Source organism: Eretmochelys imbricata, chromosome 1, assembly GCF_965152235.1.
Source record: "Eretmochelys imbricata isolate rEreImb1 chromosome 1, rEreImb1.hap1, whole genome shotgun sequence".
NCBI classification, from domain to species: Eukaryota; Metazoa; Chordata; order Testudines; family Cheloniidae; genus Eretmochelys; species Eretmochelys imbricata.
The window spans coordinates 294274355-294293602 of NC_135572.1; the positions used below are offsets into that span (position 1 = coordinate 294274355).

Here is a 19248-nt window from a genome sequence, read left to right on the forward strand (position 1 = left end):
AATATTCAGATAGGTATAAATCAGATGAATTCATTATTGTTCAATCAATTACACAACAGAGGACAGCTTGGCTACCTGTGACTCGGAACTATTTTGCATCTCAGTCAAAACTGCTGCTAATGATGTCTCTCAAAATGTGGAACAGCACAGGTCTACATTGGGGTCCTATTTTTGTATCTTTCGTGGAACAAGGTGATGCTACAGTGTCATTCCCACATAACAGTCTCTCTCTTTGCAGCAATTGTGCAATACAAGCTTCACTGTTGGATTTCTTGCCCTGCAAGTGGATGCCAATCCCAGCTGTTTCAATCCATCAAGGTGTGGAGATGTCAGGCACTAAAGACAGCATCTGACTGACAGTGGTGCGGGAACAATTTTTATAGTGGGGGTACTGAGAACCATTGAACCAAACTGTAAACACTGTATAGAATGGAAACTACTTTGAGCCAGGGGGCGCGGCACCCCTAGTTCCAGCATCTTTGCTGACTGAAGACCCAGTAATTGCAAAACTCTAGCCTAATAAAGAAAAAGAAAGTGTAGAAAAAGAATTTACCTGAGGAAAAAGACAAGTCAGAGAGAATAAGTAAGAAACAGGAGATCACATTTAAGTGATGGTAGTAAAAAGAGTAGGGATTGAAGCTTTGTGCACATAAAGAGTATCAATAAAGGACAGAGGGAGAAAGGCTGGAACAAACCCCAGCAAATAATGAGAAAAATAAAAGCAATAATTAAATGATAAAAAGAAAATATTTAGTCAGGAACTAGAAGGCTGAAACTGACAAGCAAAGGAAGAGAAATACCCAACACTAGTCAGATTAGGTTCCCATAACTGCAACTGATACACAATCATCTTTGCATTATTTAGCAGTCTTCTCCCAAGCACACTTTCCCTCCCACCCCAATGCAAATCCTACAGGCAAGTTGTTGTACAGGCATTTACTAGGTTTTTTGACACAGTCCTTCCTAGGGCTTTTGGTCTTTCAATCACTGATTTAGAAATAAATGTGTCTGTTGCAAATGTATAGAAATGGAACCTAGCTACAAAATTTGTATTCTGAATTCAATTTCAAACCCACCCTAAACCCATGTGAAATTTGTTGGGAGCAATATTCAGATCCAGGGTTTTAGTTCAGGCTCATCTCATAACCCTGAAATAACATGTGTTTAAGGCAGAACTGATGCCATTAGGGCCTCAGGAACGCTCCCTTCTTTGAGAGGTTTTTGCAAATCCCACTCTATCATTTCCACGGTCAAAAACACAGTAAAACGCAGACATGAATACATCTCCTAAAATCCATAGCTGGCCAGAGTGAGTGGCAATATCCAGAGACTGAAAGCCACTGATGCACACGGTTTTTTCTTCTATGGTTTCCTGAAATTAAAAACACATTTCTATGTAGAATTACATATTATCATCTCATAATTTGGTAGATACCATTTCTTAGAATTTATATACATACCTTTATTATATACTCTTTTGCTGTTAACGTGTATTCTCTGTGTCCAATGGTGAAACTTATATGTGGCAGGCTTGACAGTCTCCTGCAGTCTACAACAAACTATAACAAAATATATTGGTTGACTTGGGGTTTGTTTGGGTTTTTTTACATTGCCTTTTTATTCAAAATTATAATCAGTCTATCAACCTAGCAACCAGAATATCAAACTTTGCAGTCTGGTTTGGTATTGTCATTTATTTTTTTTCAGACCTAATGGTCAACGTACAAGACTATATTATGGTCCTGCACAGGAGTGCAAGTGGTGGGAATGTATAAGGAGGCCTCCTGCTCTTTGAGCTAATACACAGAGTTGAACACAGACTTCTCAGACTCCCAGCACCCAAGGACCAATGGAATCTAGGGCTGACAGCAAGGCTAGTGATGTCCAAAATGGAGGGGTCTCTGAGGACATGGCTCCTCCTCCTTCCACATATGCAAGCAAACCCAGGCTCCAGCATGAGTTCTCATTGCCTCTTGTAATGGGTGCTGCTAAGTGCATAATTCCAATGCTCCCAGAAGCCTGCCACAGGCACAGTCCTGGAAGCTGCCTCCAGTATGTTTTCTCTCCTTAGAGCCTCCACAGTGAGTGACTTACAGCCACAACTTTCCCCATACTGTACAGGAACATCATATTTTCAGAGGGAGGAAATCCATCCAGAAGGTCTGTGGGACATATTGTGTTCTATATTATACTACACTAAAGTGGAATTCCAAGAACAGCTGATAGATCACAATCTAAAATGCCCGCCCATTCATTGCTATAAATATTACACTAATTCACAGTGAATATATGAGAGGGGGTTTTGTTGCGTGTTTGTGTGGGATTTGTTTTGTTGTTGTTGTTGTTTTTGTTTTGTTGGGTTTTTTATTTTATTTATTTATTGCCTCTCCAGTTGCTCCATTCATTAAAAAAATGAAAATAACTTTTGACCGTTCCAAAGGATGGTCTGATACCCTCTGGGAGCTTTGTTGTAAGCTATAGTGTTTTGGCCTATTGTTCTACAACAGAAGGAATATTTTTAAAAATCTAGTTTATGAAAATATATTCCCCAAGTATTTTGTATGTCTGTCGAGTGCATTCTGGAAAACAAGAGCTAAGTAGAGCTGCAGAGCATATTGTGATATATATATATATATATACACACACAATATAACAGAGCCAAGATAATGCCTAGTGGGCTATGGGGGTCATAAATTAGAGCTGGGCAAGTAATAGATTTTTCAGTTCACTACCACTTGCAAAACAAAACAAACAAATTTTTTTTTCATTTTTGGTGAATTGAAAGGTCTAAAAAAAAAAGTGTTGTGGGTCGAACAAAACATTTCATTTCAACCAAAATGTTTCATTTCAATTTTGAGTGTTTTTAATGTTTTAGATTTAAAAAAAAAAAATTTGAAGGCAATTTCCTAACAAAAAGTCTTTTCAATTGAAAAAATCACAATGCTTCAGTTTGACATTTTTGGAAACTTTCCCCCCCCAACATGAACAATTCAGTGAAACCCACACAAATTCACAAAACCTTCTGATGTGGCTGAATCTCAATTTTTTTTTTAACAGAAAAAAAATTTCGCTGAAAAATTTTCTCCCAGCTCAAGCCAAAATGTAGCTCCATTTACACCACAAATGTGTCGAGAACAAGTTCAGGCCATGTGAGCTCATAGTTTTGTTTTACCTATGAAGTACATGGGAAATGTGAAACACATCAGAGAGAGAAGCTGAAGCACTGAAATGGACTCGACTTTATAGCATTGTCGTAATGTGTTATAATCAATGTGTTGGCATTGTATTCTATTTATAATACACCTCAAGGTGGCAGTGTTTTCATACACCACTCCATGCATGACAGCTCAGCAATATTAGTTTGGGAACACAATGTAGTAAAATCCCATTCTGTGGGCAAGTTAGTAATTAAAAGATAAAGGAATATTATTTGATTCATAAAATCTATAGCATCATAATTTCAATAATGTCACCTTCTGCACCAGGGTAGAAGAGACTCCCTGCCTCAGGTCCTCTGGTTGGTGGAAATTTTGATAATACAAGGTCATTGGAAAAGGTTTGAGTTGGGTATATTTCGAAAGCCCTTTCCCCCCACAAACATAATGGTACCAAACATGACAAACCTAGAACGTGTGTGTGTGTGTGTGTGTGTGTGTGTGTGTGTGTGTGTGTGTGTGTATTTAAAAATCAATGCTTTCTAAATTATACTTTAACAATGATTAGGGGACTGGAACACATGACTTATGAGGAGAGGCTGAGGGAACTGGGGGATGTTTAGTCTTCAGAAGGGAAGAATGAGGGGGGATTTGATAGCTGCTTTCAACTACCTGAAAGGGGGTTCCAAAGAGGATGGCTCTAGACTGTTCTCAGTGGTAGCAGATGACGGAACAAGGAGTAATGGTCTCAAGTTGCAGTGGGGGAGGTTTAGGTTGGATATTAGGAAAAACTTTTTCACTATGAGGGTGGTGAAACACTGGAATGCGTTACCTAGGGAGGTGGTGGAATCTCCTTCCCTAGAAGTTTTTAAGGTCAGGCTTGACAAAGCTCTGGCTGGGATGATTTAGTCGGGGATCGGTCCTGCTTTGAGCGGGGGTTGGACTAGATGACCTCCTGAGGTCCCTTCCAACCCTGATATTCTATGATTCTATGATAAATTGACCTTTGGTAATCCTAGGTAAGTTGCCTTGACATGAAAGGACTGAAAACATTTATTCATCAAAGTCATCATCAGTGTCATCTCCATCTACTCCACTGCTAGATACGTTGTCATGCTGATCCTCGTCCGTACTGCACTTGCACCTCTCCGTGCAAGGCAGGCTGCTGGCCAAACATTTGCAGGACAATGAGCATCTGTTCTTTGCACACAGGTATTTGATTAGCTGAAGGACTGATTTGGGAACACGTGGTATTTTACACATAACCGATGTGATCAGTCCCTCCTCCAAGACCCATCCATGCCCTATAAAGGAAGGTAGTTTTGGACATGCTCAATCACCCTAAAGCCATTCCATTGCTTGATAATTCACCCTCTTGATAGCACATATAAATGCATCCCTTATCAGTAGCAATTTTTCTCTGCTTGCTTCTTGAAAACATCCACCTATGTAGCTCTGCAAGTATCATAACGTTGGTCTTCAAATGGTAAAGTTGGCATATGAATGGCTCCAATGCATTTATGACCTCATCAGTGACTGCGTCAGCCATTCCGAACACCCTCAGAGTGAAGAGAAAGTCTTTGAATGCTGACTCAAATGCCTTCCAGTATGATAATTTGGTCTTTCCAGCATGTCTTCCAGTAGTGTCATATCCTGAAAGAGCATGGAAACCAAGCAGTGCTGCAGCTTTTAATGGTTTGCATGATAGGAACATAGCTCTGAAGGAAGAAAAGGAGTACTTGTGGCACCTATGTACTGCAATTCTGTTTCCCAGCAGCAGGTGCAAAACCAGGATCTTGCGGAAGCCTTGGGTAGCAACTCATGGAGAGCTCTAGAACATCTGTGTCTTGTGCAAAAACCTAGAGTTTAGTAGCATCTCTTTCTGTGGCACTGATGACATGCAAGGTAATTTTAGTGTCAGACTCCTCATGGGAACTATGAAGAAACTGCACTGAACAGTGTGAGGCAGCTGCTTCATTATGCCATGTGACCGTGAAATTCTTTGAACAATTATTTGCACACTGGAGTATTTTTCCTGCAAGGTATGAGGTTAGTTCATCCTTCATGGGGATACGAGACAGTAGCTTCTTCATGATGACATTGGAAATGTTCATGGAGTCAGTGACTTTGTATTGGACAGGGGCAATACCAGGTATTTTTGGCAATCTTTTTAATTGACTCCTCTGCATACATGTCAAACATGAGATGGACTTTGTCATTAGGCCAGTATTTTTGCTGTAGCCTCATAATGAAGTGTACAGTTTTAAGAATGGAGAGAGTTCAATAGTGGGTGTCCCCCAGGGTCTGTACTGGGTCCAGTCCTATTCAACATATTCATAAATGATCTGGAAAAGGGGGTAAACAGTGAGGCGGCAAAATTTGCAGATGATACAAAACTACTTAAGATAGTTAAGTTCCAGTCAGACTGCAAAGAGCTACAGAAGGATCTCTCAAAACTGGGTGATTAGGCAACAAAATGGCAGATGAAATTCAAAGTTGATAAATGCAAAGTAGTTTCACATTGGAAAACATAATCCCAACTATACATATAAAATGATGGGGTCTAAATTAGCAGTTACCACTCAAGAAAGAGATCTTGGAGTCATTGTGGATAGTTCTCTGAAAACATCCACTCAGCGTGCAGGGGCAGTCCAAAAAGCTAACAATGTTGGGAATCATTGGGAAATGGACAGATAATATGACAGAAAATATCATATTGCCTCTATGTAAATCCGTGGTATGTCCACTTCTTGAATACTATTGGACTTGGAAAAGGTTCAGAAAAGGGCAACAAAAAATTATTAGGAGTATGAAATGGTTTCCATTTGAGGAGAGATTAATAAGACTGGGACTTTTCAGCTTGGAAAAGAGATAGCTAAGGTGGGATATGCTTAAGGTCTATAAAATCATGACTGGTTTGGAGAAAGTAGATAAGGAAGTGTTATTTACTCCTTCCCATAACACACAAACTAGGGGTCACCAAATTAAATTAATAGGCAGCAGATTTAAAACAAAGAAAAGGAAGTATTTTTTCATACAACGCTCAGTCAACCTGTGGAACTCTTTGCTATAGGATGTTGTGAAGGCCAAGACTATAACAGGGTTCAAAAAAGAACTAGATAAATTCATGGAGGATAGGTCCATCAATGGCTGTTAATCAGGATGGGCAGGGATGGTGTCCCTAGCCTCTGTTTGCCAGAAGCTGGGAATGAGCGACAGGGAATGGATCACTTGATGATTACCTGCTCATTCCCTCTGGGGCACCTGGCATTGGCCACTGTCAGAAGACAGGATACTGGACTAGATGGACCTTTGGTCTGACCCAGTATGGCTGTTCTTATGTACAGCCAAATCTTGGCAGGTTTTAACTGTTTCTGATTCACTGAGAAGTTGTACCTCAGCCATATCATCTGTGATTGCTATGCTAAAAAGCCTCTGCTGGCATAAGATACTGGTCACGTTGTTAGTAGGTACTGGCTTAGGAAGACCATGCAAAATGTGAATTAGTTTGCTTTCTGCCTGGCACAGATGCATTATTCCATCACATTCAAACATCGATTGTGGTCCCATGGAGAACTTGTAATTTCCCAAAGTCTGACTTAGATCAACATCATGCTGAGATCTGGACACGACCAGGAAACAAGTAAGCGATAACTTGTCTGCGGTTAGCTCCGTCATAGTCCCTGCTACCTTCACTCTGACTTCCTTCTTTGCATTCAACCACAGCTTTAGTCTGTTCTTCTTGATTGTAGCCCATTGATTGATGGAGCCTTGAATAATTCTTTAGGTTTTGAAGGCTTCATACAAGTCATGACCCAAAGTATCCATTCAGCTGACATCGTTAGCTATCTCATCACTGAAGACTGCTTTCATCATGGTATTAATGAGCTCCAGTCCATCATACATGAATGGCCTGTGCAAGTAAGCTCACCCTGTAGCTTTAAAATTACCACTTCTTGGCATTTAACAGCATATAATGAGTCCAGATGGTGCTTGGTTACTTCTGGGGAAGTCATCCCAGCCTTGCTTAATATTTCGTTCAAAATTCAGCAGAGTGCTGGGGTTGTCAGGAAAAACTGGGATAGAACATTTGGATGTTGTGTTATGCCCAGCAATCCCTCCTGTGAATTTCATTGCTCTGTTTTCATGCTCTAGGGCAGGGATTCTCAAACTGGGAGTCAGGACCTCTCAGGGGGTTGAGAGGTTATTACATGGGGCAACACGAGCTGTCAGCCTCCACCCCAAACCCCGTTTTGCATTCAGCATTTATAATGGTGTTAAATATATTTTAAAATGTTTTTAATTTATAAAGGGGGGGGGGTCGCACTCAGAGGCTTGCTATTTGAAAGGGGTCACCAGTACAAAAGTTTGAGAACCACTGTTCTAGGGCTTCATCTGAACCAAGTCCACAGAAGGGAACTGGTGATCTTTGAACAACCCAATTTCCTTTTCAAAATGCCTCCCATATGTCAGTGTCAAACTTTTTCTACACCTCTTATTTCACTGAGGTACCAAGCAATCATACATAATAATTCGTTAAATCTTAAGCAAAAAAGTATTTCACAAAGTCTTCCAGTACTGTGAGGTGCAAAGTCCAATCAGCTGTCCTGACAGATCAAATAAAGAGCAGCAAAGACTCTACCATCTTCATGTATAATAAATCTCCATCAACTAGAGGACCTGGAGCTGTGAACGAGAGAGGTGGGGGTGGGGGCAGCGAGTCCCCCTAATCAGTGCAGAGCGTGGTACCATGGAAATTATGATTCTGTAGATTTTTACGAATCAAATGACATCTCCCTTACCTTTCTATCATTAATTTGCCCATGGCATTACACATGCTCCCAGACTATGTGGGACTACCATTTCAATGCATATAGGAATGAATACGGCTGCAAGCAGGCAGACTGACAAGCCTCAAAGTGAGGAAGCAAAGCTGTTTGGACATCAAAGGAGAGGTCCCTGAAGGAGATGGTGAAGCTGCACATAGGAGGGAAAGCATGAGGGTTGCCAGGTGTCTGGTTTTCGACTGGAAAGTCCAGTCAAAAACGGCACCTGAAAGTGTCTGGTTGGAAACACTGACCAGGCACCAAAAGTCTGGTTGCCGCCTGCAGGGGCAACATGTGTGTGGGGGGGGGGGGGGGACACATGGGCGAGCAAGTGCCCCCCCCCCAAAAAAAAACAAAAAAACTGGCCCACCAGGTTGGGAGAGGTGCCCTGTCCGCCACCCACTGCCGCCGCCGCCTCTCGCGGCCAGACTCTCTCTTGCAGCCGGCTACCGCGCTGGCTGCGCTCTCACGCCGCCCCAGAGCGTGGCCCCGGCCCTCCGCTCCCTGCCTGGGTCCGGCTCCCTGCCGAATGTGCCGAGGGGCAGGGGCAGGCGCAGCGGTAGGAGGGAGTACTGCAGCCCCTGGGCTGGGTGCCGGGCGGGAGGGGGAGGAGTGAGCAGAGGGCGGGACCTTGGGGGAGGGGGTGGAGCAGGGGGCGGGCCTCAGAGGAGGGGGTGGAGCAGGGGTGTCTAGCTTCCAGAGACTGGAAAGTTGGCAACCCTAGAAAGCATCAGAGGATGAGAGTGGCAGCAGCTGGGCGGGAGTGGCCTAGCCGGGAGTGGAACAGAAGCAGGGAGATAGGCGAGAGTGAGCCACATGTGGAAAGCAGGGGGTGGCAGGGAGCAATTGGAGACTGAGAGGAAAGGAGACTTGGAGCATGGAGGAGACGGCAGCAGGATGCTGTAGAAGGTGAAGATGCAGCAGCAGGGAGGAGAAAAGGGAACATGGAGGGAAGAAGAAAGTGGGAGGAGGGGTAGAGCAGGGAAGAGAGGGAGGAATGAGAGAGACAAGGGAGAGAAGGGGGATGGAAGACAGGGATTGGGATGTTACATGCAAATGAACGAGAATATTTTGAATGATAGAACTGTGTCCCCCTCTAGGGGCCCTGGTAACAACGTTAGCTCTCATAAGCTCAGCTGACACCTGTGCCCTTCGATGGAATTATTACATGTCTTTTTATCTTAATTTCCGGATTCTGACGGTCAGTCAGCCTGGAACTGCTCTGGACTTTAAGGAGTTAACAGTCATGCCATATGACCTAGGAAGGGTAATTCTCTCTTGTTTTACAAGGTAGTAGATCGGTCATATGATGTCATGATCATCTGAGCAACTTTAACAGAACATTTCCATAAACAGATGCTTCTACTAGATCCATGTGTCATTAATGAGGGAAGAGATATCTTGCAAACAAAGGTGGCGGGGAAGGATAAAAACAATACAAATCAAATATCTTGCCCTGATTTCAGCTCTGTACAAGCAGCAAGCTTTTCTCCTAGTGCCTACTTTGTGCCTAATTTTAATCATTTTATCTCTTTCCCTGCCCCCCTCACATGAGCATTTGTATCAAATCATTACTTTACTTCCTCTGAGTTTTTTGTCCCGCTCTATGGTTTTTACCTCTCCGGTTTGTGTTGGACTGGCCCCAATATGCTCCTGTAGTTGTCTTATTTGTAAAGAGGGGCCAGTAATAAGAGAAGTGCCTGAATCAACAATGGCTTCACAACCATGGAAGCAAAGCGCAACCCGTCCCTGGATTTTCACGCTGCATGTGGAAAAACCAAAACACATACACTTTAAACAGAGAGTGCAGATACACTAAGAGTGATGACACAGTTATCAGGGAATTTAAGCAAGTCTATGCTGCCAGTTAAAATACAAGCATCTGGTTCAAAATTTATACTAACTTTAGGGTGTCCTGATTCCAAAAGAAGGATAGCATTCACAGAAAACTAGGGCAAGAGAGCTTTGGAAATAATTTGTGTGTGTGTCATCTGCTCTTCTTACTGCATAGGAGTTGAAGGTCTATCACTGATCTGACCCCAACCAATATATCCTCTGAGCATCTCACAAACATCGATGAATGTATTCAAGGTTGGGAACTGTTATTATTACAATCATTTTAAATAGTAGGAACAGCAAGGCTAAGGCCATGTCTACATTACCACTTATATCAGTATGACTTGTGCCGCACAGGGATGGGAAAAAACGCCCCACCCCCACCCCCGAGCGACATATGTTACACCAACATAAGTGCCAGTGTGGAAAGCACTATGTTTGCGGGAGAGCTTCTCCCGCTAACATAGCTACTGCCGCTCGTTGGGGTAGGAGTAATTATGTCGAGAGGAGAGCTCTCTCCTGTTGGCACAGAGCAGCTACACAAGGGAGCTTACTGCGGCCCAGGTGCATAGGTACAGCTGCGCCACTGTAAACTCTCTAGTGTAGACATGGCCTACGTGACTAGACTGCTGTCACACAGGAAGGCTGTGGCAAGCCAGGAATTGAACAGCAGATCACATGAATATCCCTTACCCAGGAGAGTAAGGATTCCCACAATTCCCACGGATGTCCATTAGGCCCTTAATATGACCTGCTAATAAAGGACACTCCTCCGAGTACCAGCCACCAAAGTTAGTGCTTCCCGTAATATTAGTAGGAGCACAGGATACACTAATTATCTTCAGGTCTTTCCCAGAAGCACTGTTTTTGGGAGGCAGTACATCCAGGGTGGCCACTGTAGCACAGATGTCCTGGGATTTTAATGGGCTTACACAGAGAGGCACAGTTTCATCAGATTTATAGACATGCAAACGTACTTGTTAACATGAATTTGCCAGTAGCTTTTCTCAGTAACTGGAACCCAGTGAATTGAACCTTTGTAGAGCGACTGGTCTATACCCCCCAGTATCAGTTCACCACCATTTTCAAGGTCGTCTCCTCTAAAAATGTAAAACAAATAAATATGTAAACTGGATGACATACAATTTAAGTGGGACATGGGGGTAGAGGGGAGAAATCAGCTTTCAATTCCAACCCTTTCATGTCTTTTTCAAATGTGTATGTTGCAATGGAAGTCTAAAACTTCTAATTTTATAATTATACCTAGAGATGGCCCCAAATCAGAGCCTCCAGTCTAAACCCCTTACTAAAAATGTTAGGGGTTGTAGAGGGTTTAGGAGTGAGATTAGAAACAAGTGCCTCAGGCCAGTTTCTGGTTTCGTTTACCCCAGTATAAATCTGGGGTAAATCTAGTGATTGAAATGGAGTTATTCTAGGTGTGACTGAGATTAGAACATAGCCCCTTTTCTTCTGAAATACAGTCGCTCAACTGCGGTGCTGCAGTTCTGTTCATCTCCTACTAGCTGATGAAACAACTCTATGAGTGCTCAAGACACTGTAAGAAAGTCAGATGTTCTTATTAGCACTGGTCAAAAGCTGGTAAATATGCTTTGTAAACATTTTCTAAATTTTCTGATTCAACAAAATAAATTAGTTTTTTCTTCTTCCCTTTCACCCGCTTTTTCAGTGACAAAATGCAAAAAAGAAAAGGGGAGGGTGTAAAAATGGAAAAACAGCCTAAAATATTAAACTGACTATTTTGTTATTGTTGTTTCAAACAAAAAAGTGGATTTTTAAAAAAGTTAAAATCCAATAATTGGAAATTTTCAAAACAATGAAAAGTTTCCTTTTGCATCTTATCTTTTTAAAAAGTCAATTTTTCATTTTAAAAATAGTTCAGATGTAGACCATTCATCAGATTATTAAATCAAGACACTTCTTTGGAGTTCTCAGTGGTTTGCGCATTAATTGTGCATCTACAAGTGTTTATTTTAACGATATACGTTTAATAGCATTTCTGTAAATATGATTTTAGTTACTATGCTCCCCCACTGGTGCTTCTATCTAGACCTACTCCTGAAAATGTCCTTTCTGGAGATGAAACATATACAAATGGATGGTTTTCTTAATCTACAGTTAAAATTTGCTTCTTTTGACAGTGTCCCTTTATTCAGTGTTAAAAACTGACCTGATCAAGTGGAAGGAAAACACTGGCTTCTCTACCAGACGTTGGTTGATTATGCTGTCAAATACTGGAAGAGCACTGCCAACTGCTAAAGAAGGGTATCCTAAACCCAGCACGCCATCGAAGTGTGCAAGAGCAAAAGTCATGCCGGGCTCAAAGATAGACTCTCCAAAGTCCTGCCCCTGGATGGAAATGTTGCTAATCTGTTTGTTATTACAAAAGGGAACAAATGAAAAGTAAAGTCTGAGCAGATTACAGAAATAACCACATTTTATATACGCATCAGATTTTTAGTTTTATCAAATGTAATGTCCAGAGCTTTCCGGTAATTGTGTTAGTTGCATTAATATTAGCAGGCATCACGCTGAAGACAGTTATATTTTAGAAAGCAAGTCCCTTTTAATGGCCTAATTCTGCTGTCACTTGTTCATAAACTCATGCCAGAAAACTACAGTCAAAAGGGAAAGGCAAGGTGGAAGATATCTGCCCTAATTCTAGTCAATCCATAGGCCTCAAACAGGAGACATGAAGGGCCATGCTGGAACAAGATGCACTTGTTCCAGGACTACACATGTCGTGCATTTCGCTTTATGTCATATTGCCAGAGTGCTGTATGTTACTGTGCTCTCAGGAAGAAGTCTATCACTAGACAATAACATATCCTTTTCTAATTTCAAAATTATGTTTTTATATTTATTTTAGTGGCCTGGCAGCTCTCCTAGTGTGAACCAGCAGCTTTGCTATAGTTAAGGTTGAATCACTGTTTAAAAGATAACAGTTCTAAGTGCTCTAAAATCTATTTGCTATCTCAGATTGTCTTGAAATTTCCTGTGCCGTAAGGGAATGTGCGATAGGGTTACGGGTCCAAATTTGGGGTAATATGAGCCGCAGGTTCCCAAGATACAGCCCCCCTAAAAAAACAGCTATTTACAAAATTACTTGGTTCTTCTTTCTTGCCCACACTTGGGGCTCAAACTATGGGTCTGATCCTCCCCAAACTGAGACAGGATAAGTGGGGATGGGCAGTAGGGGTGGGGGACATGAAAGTGGGTAACAGGAGAAGTGGCAGCCTGTCAACCCCCACATTCCCCCCTCCTCTTGGAAGCCATCACCACAGCCACTCCTGCTCCTCCCCCACTCTCCTCATCCTGCCCAGGCTTAGTGGTTGGGGAATAGGTGGAGATGCCTCCCATCCCTCCGGGCAAGGGCCAAAGGGTGGGGGGGAGACACATCCCACATGCCAAGGGTGTGGGAGAATAGGGCAGCAATAATCCTGAAACCTAAGGAGGGCTGGGGTCATCCATGTGTGAGTTGGGATCTGGAGGGCCCTGCCCCTATGGGGGTCCAAACCCTTCTCCCTTTCCCTCAAGTGATTTGGGAGGCTTTACTCCTCTCTGGGGGAGGGGTCTGGCCTCTCTTTCTGAATCTCTGTGAGTAAGGCAGGACCAGGGAGACCCCGTCCCTCCAGGGAAGTCTGTGCTCCTCTTCCTAGCACCCCCCCCACTCCATGTCAGCCAGCATCCAATAGGGCCCTGCCTCTCTGGGTGCTAAGCCCCTCTGTCTGCCCCAATGTGAGCTGGGTTTGAGGCAGGGTGACCATATTTCCCTTTCCTGAATAAGGAGCACCTGGTAAAATTATTTGTATTCAAACGAGCTCAATGGCAATCAGGCAGACCTATGCAGTACAAACATTCAGATTAACATTAAGTTGACTGAGCCCCCATTAAAAAGAAATACTGTGTAGTTGGATTATTTTTATTTACCTTCTTACCTTTAAGGCTTTAAGGTTCACACAGGGAGGGATGATACACACACCCCTACCCCCCCCACACACACACTCACGGGGAGAGGTGACGCACACACACGTACCTCTCTCACACGGGGGAGGAGAGGTGACTGACCCTCCCTGCCTGGCACGCTCCACCCTCCATGCCTGCCTGGGCCCCCAGTACCTGGTGTCGCATCTTCCGAAGGGAATACTTGGGGGGCGGGGGGAGGCACACAGGGTCACATGCCCCCCTCCACAGATTTCTGCCAGGATTCACACCAGAACGTGGCCAGCAGCAGCCTATCGGCACTGTGCAGGAGGGAAGGGACAGGAGCTACTTCCAGCGGCAGGGGATGGAGGGAGGAAGGGATGACCTGGCCCATGCCTTTGCAGAGCTCATCTCTTCTTCTCCTCCTCCTCCCCTACCCCGTGGGCTGGAAGCAGCGTGTCCCTTCCTGCCCGCACCGTGCCAAAAGACAGCTAACACCTCCAGGCTGCTGTTGGTTACTAACATAACCCAGCCGCCTTCTGTGCTGTCCCTGTCCCCCCTGCCAGCTACAGCACAGGCAGGAAGGGGTTAAGCCCTAAGGAAAGCCACTGTGCACCAGGGCCCAGGGAACCTGACTGCAGGGGCTTCAGCTAACCTGCCCAGAGAGGTGGCTCGGGAGGGGAGGGTGCCTGGGGACATTACAGCCACACACTCCCTGGGGGCAGGACCCAGGGTTGGAGTGGGACAGGTGAAGAGGGTGCTAAGCCCGGCTGCTGTGAAGCCTGCAGATGGGGGTGGGGGAGAGGGGAAACAGGCTGGAAATCACTTCCCCCCACACTCCAGAGCCGGCACACGCTGACGGACCAGCAGTGGGAGAGGCCTGGCCACACACACTGCAGCTTTGCCCCACCTCATGTTTTGCAACCCCTATCGTTGGCCTTTGGACCACCCCACTCAGCAGGCAGCTGGCGAGCAGGGATCCAGCCAGCAGCAGGACCCACCAGTACTGATGGGGGGAGGCGGCAGAAATTATGGGGCAATTTGCCCGTTTTTAAGAAAAAGTCAGGTCACCTGCAGGAGGGCTTAAATACAAGACTGTCCCATTAAAAAGAGGACATCTGGTCACCCTAGTATGAGGGGACAACGGAGCCACCAGCTTCCCTATGCTGCCGCTAGATGTGGGGAAGGAGCTCCAGGCTCATCCTTTCCCTCGATGCAGCTACTTCTAGGGGGAGAAGGGGTGATGCAGAGGAGTGGGGGGAGGAAAGAAAGGGGTCAGAGCTGTGTAGTGGGATATGTAGCAAGGGCGTCAGCTCTTTCCCCCCAAACCTCTGCACACCTATACCTAGGGCCCTACCAAATTCACAGTACATTGTGGTCAATTTCATGGTCATAGGATTTAAAAAACCATAAATTTAATAATCTAAGATATTTATGTATGAAATTTCACAGTGTTGTAATTGTAGGGGCCCTTCATTTTCCATTTTTATTTCATTTAATTTTTCCCGGGAATTTATCAGTATTTATTCCCACAACAACAAAAACAGGTGAAAATCAGTGCAAAAAACTATAAATAATTTTTCTGGATAAATACTGGGGTTTATTTTGGTGGACGGAAAGACGGGGGGAAAGTATTCAGTTGATTAATGCTTTGAATTCCATTCATCAATATGGTTTCCTGCGGAATTAAAACAGAATGCAAAACACTTCTGAGTTTAAGCAAACAATATACAGTATCTTTAATCCAAAAATTAGGGCTGTGAAGCGATTAAAAAAATTAATCACAATCGTGATGTTAAATAATAATAGAATACCATTTATTTAAATATTTTGGGATGTTTTCTACATTTCAAAATCTATTGATTTTAATTACAACTCTGAATACAAAGTGTACAGTGCTCACTTTATATTTATTATTTATTACAAATATTTGCACTGTAAAAAACAAGAAATAATATTTTTCAATTCACCTAATACAACTACTATAGTGCAGTCTCTTTATCATGAAAGTTCAACTTACACAGGTAGAAATACGTACAAAAAATAACTGCATTCAAAAACAAAACAATGTAAAACTTAAGAGCCTACAAGTCCACTCAGTCTTACTTCTTGTTCAGCCAATCGCTCAGACAAACGAGTTTGGTTACAATTTACAGGAGTTAATGCTGCCCCACTTCTTGTTTACAATGTCATTTGAAAGTGAGCACAGGCATTCCCATGGCAATGTTGTAGCCGGCGTCGCAAGACATTTACATGCCAGATGCACTCAAGATTCATATGTCTCTTCATTCTTCAACCACCTTTCCAGAGGATATGCATCCATGCTGATGGTGGGTTCTGCTCAATAATAATCCAAAGCAGTGCAGACCAATGTATGTCCATTTTCATGATCCGAGTCAGATACCACCAGCAGAAGGTTGATTTTCTTTTTTGGTGATTTGGGTTCTATAGTTTCCACATTGGAGTGTTGCTCTTTTAAGACTTCTGAAAGCATAGACTTTAAGACTTTAAGGTCAGAAGTGACCATCTAGTCTGACCTCCTGCACAACGCAGGCCACAGAATCTCATCCACCCACTCCTATAACAAACCCCTAACCTATGTCTGAGCTATTGAAGTCCTCAAATCGTGGATTAAAGATTAAATCGTGCAGAGGAATGCAAAAACCCTCCAGGGCCTCTGCCAATCTGCCCTGGAGGAAAATTCCTTCCTGACCCCAAATATGGCGATCAGCTAAACCCTGAGCATGTGGGCAAGACTGACCAGCCAGACACCCAGGAAAGAATTCTCTGTAGTAACTGAGATCCCACCCCATCTGACATCCCATCACAGGCCATTGGGCCTATTTACCACTAATAGTCAAAGATCAATTAATTGCCAAAATTAGGCTATTCCATCATACCATCCCCTCCATAAACTTATCAAGCTTAGTCTTGAAGCCAGATATGTCTTTTGCCCCCACTGCTTCCCTTGGAAGGCTATTCCAGAAGTTCACTCATCCGATGGTTAGAAACTTTCATCTAATTTCAAGTCTAAACTTCCTGATGGCCAGTTTATATCCATTTGTTCTTGTGTCCACATTGGTACTAAGCTTAAATAATTCCTCTCCCTCCCTGATATTTATCCCTCTGATACATTTATAGAGAGCAATCATATCTCCCCTCAGCCTTCTTTTGGTTAGGCTAAACAAGCCAAGCTCTTTGAGTCTCCTTTCATAAGACATGGTTTCCATTCCTCGGATCATTCTAGTAGCCTTTCTCTGTACCTGTTCCAGTTTGAATTCATCCTTTTTAAATATGGGAGACCAGAACTGCACATAATATTCCAGATGAGGTCTCATTAGTGCCTTGTATAATGGTACTAACACCACCTTATTTCTACTGGAAATACCTCTCCTGATGCATCCCAAGACCGCATTAGCTTTTTTCACAGCCATATCACATTGGTGGCTCATAGTCATCCTGTGATCAACCAATACTCTGAGGTCCTTCTCCTCCTCTTTTACTTCCAAGTGATGCGTCCCAAGCTTATAACAGAAATTCTTGTTATTAATCCCTAAATGCATGACCTTGCACTTTTCACTATTAAATTTCATCCTATTCCTATTACTCCAGTTTACAAGGTCATCCAGATCTTCCTGTATGATATCCCAGTCCTTGTCTGTACTGGCAATACCTCCCAGCTTTGTGTCATCTGCAAACTTTATTAGCACATTCCCACTTTTTGTGCCAAGGTCAGTAATAAAAAGATTAAACAAGATTGGTCCCAAAACCGATCCCTGAGGAACTCCACTAGCATGTTCCATACCTCATCCCTTTCAGATTTTGGAAGGTACTTCAGATTCTTAAACCTTGGGTCAAGTGCTGTAACTATCTTTAGAAATCTCACATCGGTACCTTCTTTGCGTTTTGTCAGATCTGAAGTGGAAGTGTTCTTAAAACTAACATGTGCTGGGTCATCATCCAAGACTGCTATAACATGAAATATATGGCAGAATGCAGGTGAGACATACAATTCTCCCTCAAGGAGTTGAGTCACTAATTTAATTAACAAAATTTTTAAACGAGCATCATCAGCATGGAAGCATGTCCTCTGAAATGGTGGCCGAAGCATGAAGGGGTATATGGATGTTTGGCATATCTGACAGGTAAATACCTTGCAACGGCAACTACAAAAGTGCCATGTGAACAGCTGTTCTCACTTTCAGGTGACATTGTAAATAAGAAGCAGGCAGTATTATGTCCTATAAATGTAAACAAACTTGTTTGTCTTAGCGATTGGCTGAACAAGAAGTAGAACTCAGTAGACTTATAGGCACTAAAATTTTACATTGTTCTGATTTTGATTTCAGTTATGTAACAAAAATAATCTATATTTGTAATTTGCACTTTCACGATAAAGAGATTGTACAACAGTACTTGTATGAGGTGAACTGAAAAGCACTATTTCTTTATCATTTTTACAGTGCAAATTTTTGTAATAAAAATAATAAGACAAAGTGAGCACTGTATACTTTGTATTCTGTGTTGTAATTGAAATTAATATATTTGAAAATGTAGAAAAACATCCACAAATATTTAATAAATTTCAATGGGTGTTGTCATAAATATAAGGGGAAGGGTAAACACCTTTGAAATTCCTCCTGGCCAGGGGAAAGCTCCTCTCACCTGTAAAGGGTTAAGAAGCTAAAGGTAACCTCGCTGGCACCTGACCAAAATGACCAATGAGGAGACAAGATACTTTCAAAAGCTGGGAGGAGGGAGAGAAACAAAGGGTCTGTGTCTGTCTGTATGCTGTGCTTGGCCAGGGATAGACCAGGAATGGAATCTTAGAACTTTTAGTAAGTAATCTAGCTAGGTATGTGTTAGATTATGATTTCTTTAAATGGCTGAGAAAAGAATTGTGCTGAATAGAATAACTATTTCTGTCTGTGTATCTTTTTTGTAACTTAAGGTTTTGCCTAGAGGGGTTCTCTATGTTTTTGAATCTAATTACCCTGTAAGATATCTACCATCCTGATTTTACAGGGGGGATTTCTTCATTTCTATTTACTTCTATTTTCTATTAAAAGTTTTCTTGTAAAAAACTGAATGCTTTTTTCATTGTTCTCAGATCCAAGGGTTTGGGTCTGTGGTCACCTATGCAAATTGGTGAGGCTTTTTATCCAACATTTCCCAGGAAAGGGGGGGTGCAAGTGTTGGGAGGATTGTTCATTGTTCTTAAGATCCAAGGGTCTGGGTCTGTAGTCACCTAGGCAAATTGGTGAGGCTTTTTACCAAACCTTGCCCAGGAAGTGGGGTGCAGGGTTTTGGGAAGTATTTTGGGGGGAAAGACGCGTCCAAACAGCTCTTCCCCAGTAACCAGTATTAGTTTGGTGGTGGTAGCGGCCATTCCAAGGACCACGGGTGGAATACTTTGTACCTTGGGGAAGTTTTGACCTAAGCTGGTAAAGATAAGCTTAGGAGGTTTTTCATGCAGGTCCCCACATCTG

At 42.9% G+C, this 19248-nt stretch overlaps 1 protein-coding gene across 1 annotated transcript in view; it reads right to left on the reverse strand.

Annotated features, from left to right (window-relative positions):
* Positions 1-1192: 1192 nt before the first annotated feature.
* Positions 1193-19248, reverse strand: part of LOC144278243 (cathepsin E-A-like) — a 33418-nt gene continuing 15362 nt past the window's right edge. Inside the window, exons 5-9 of the mRNA XM_077839510.1 lie at positions 12006-12205; positions 10795-10917; positions 9599-9743; positions 1461-1559; positions 1193-1372 (exon numbers count right to left, since the gene is read on the reverse strand). Coding sequence (XP_077695636.1) covers positions 1193-1372; positions 1461-1559; positions 9599-9743; positions 10795-10917; positions 12006-12205 — 747 coding nt within the window. The remainder of the gene's footprint in view (positions 1373-1460; positions 1560-9598; positions 9744-10794; positions 10918-12005; positions 12206-19248) is intronic.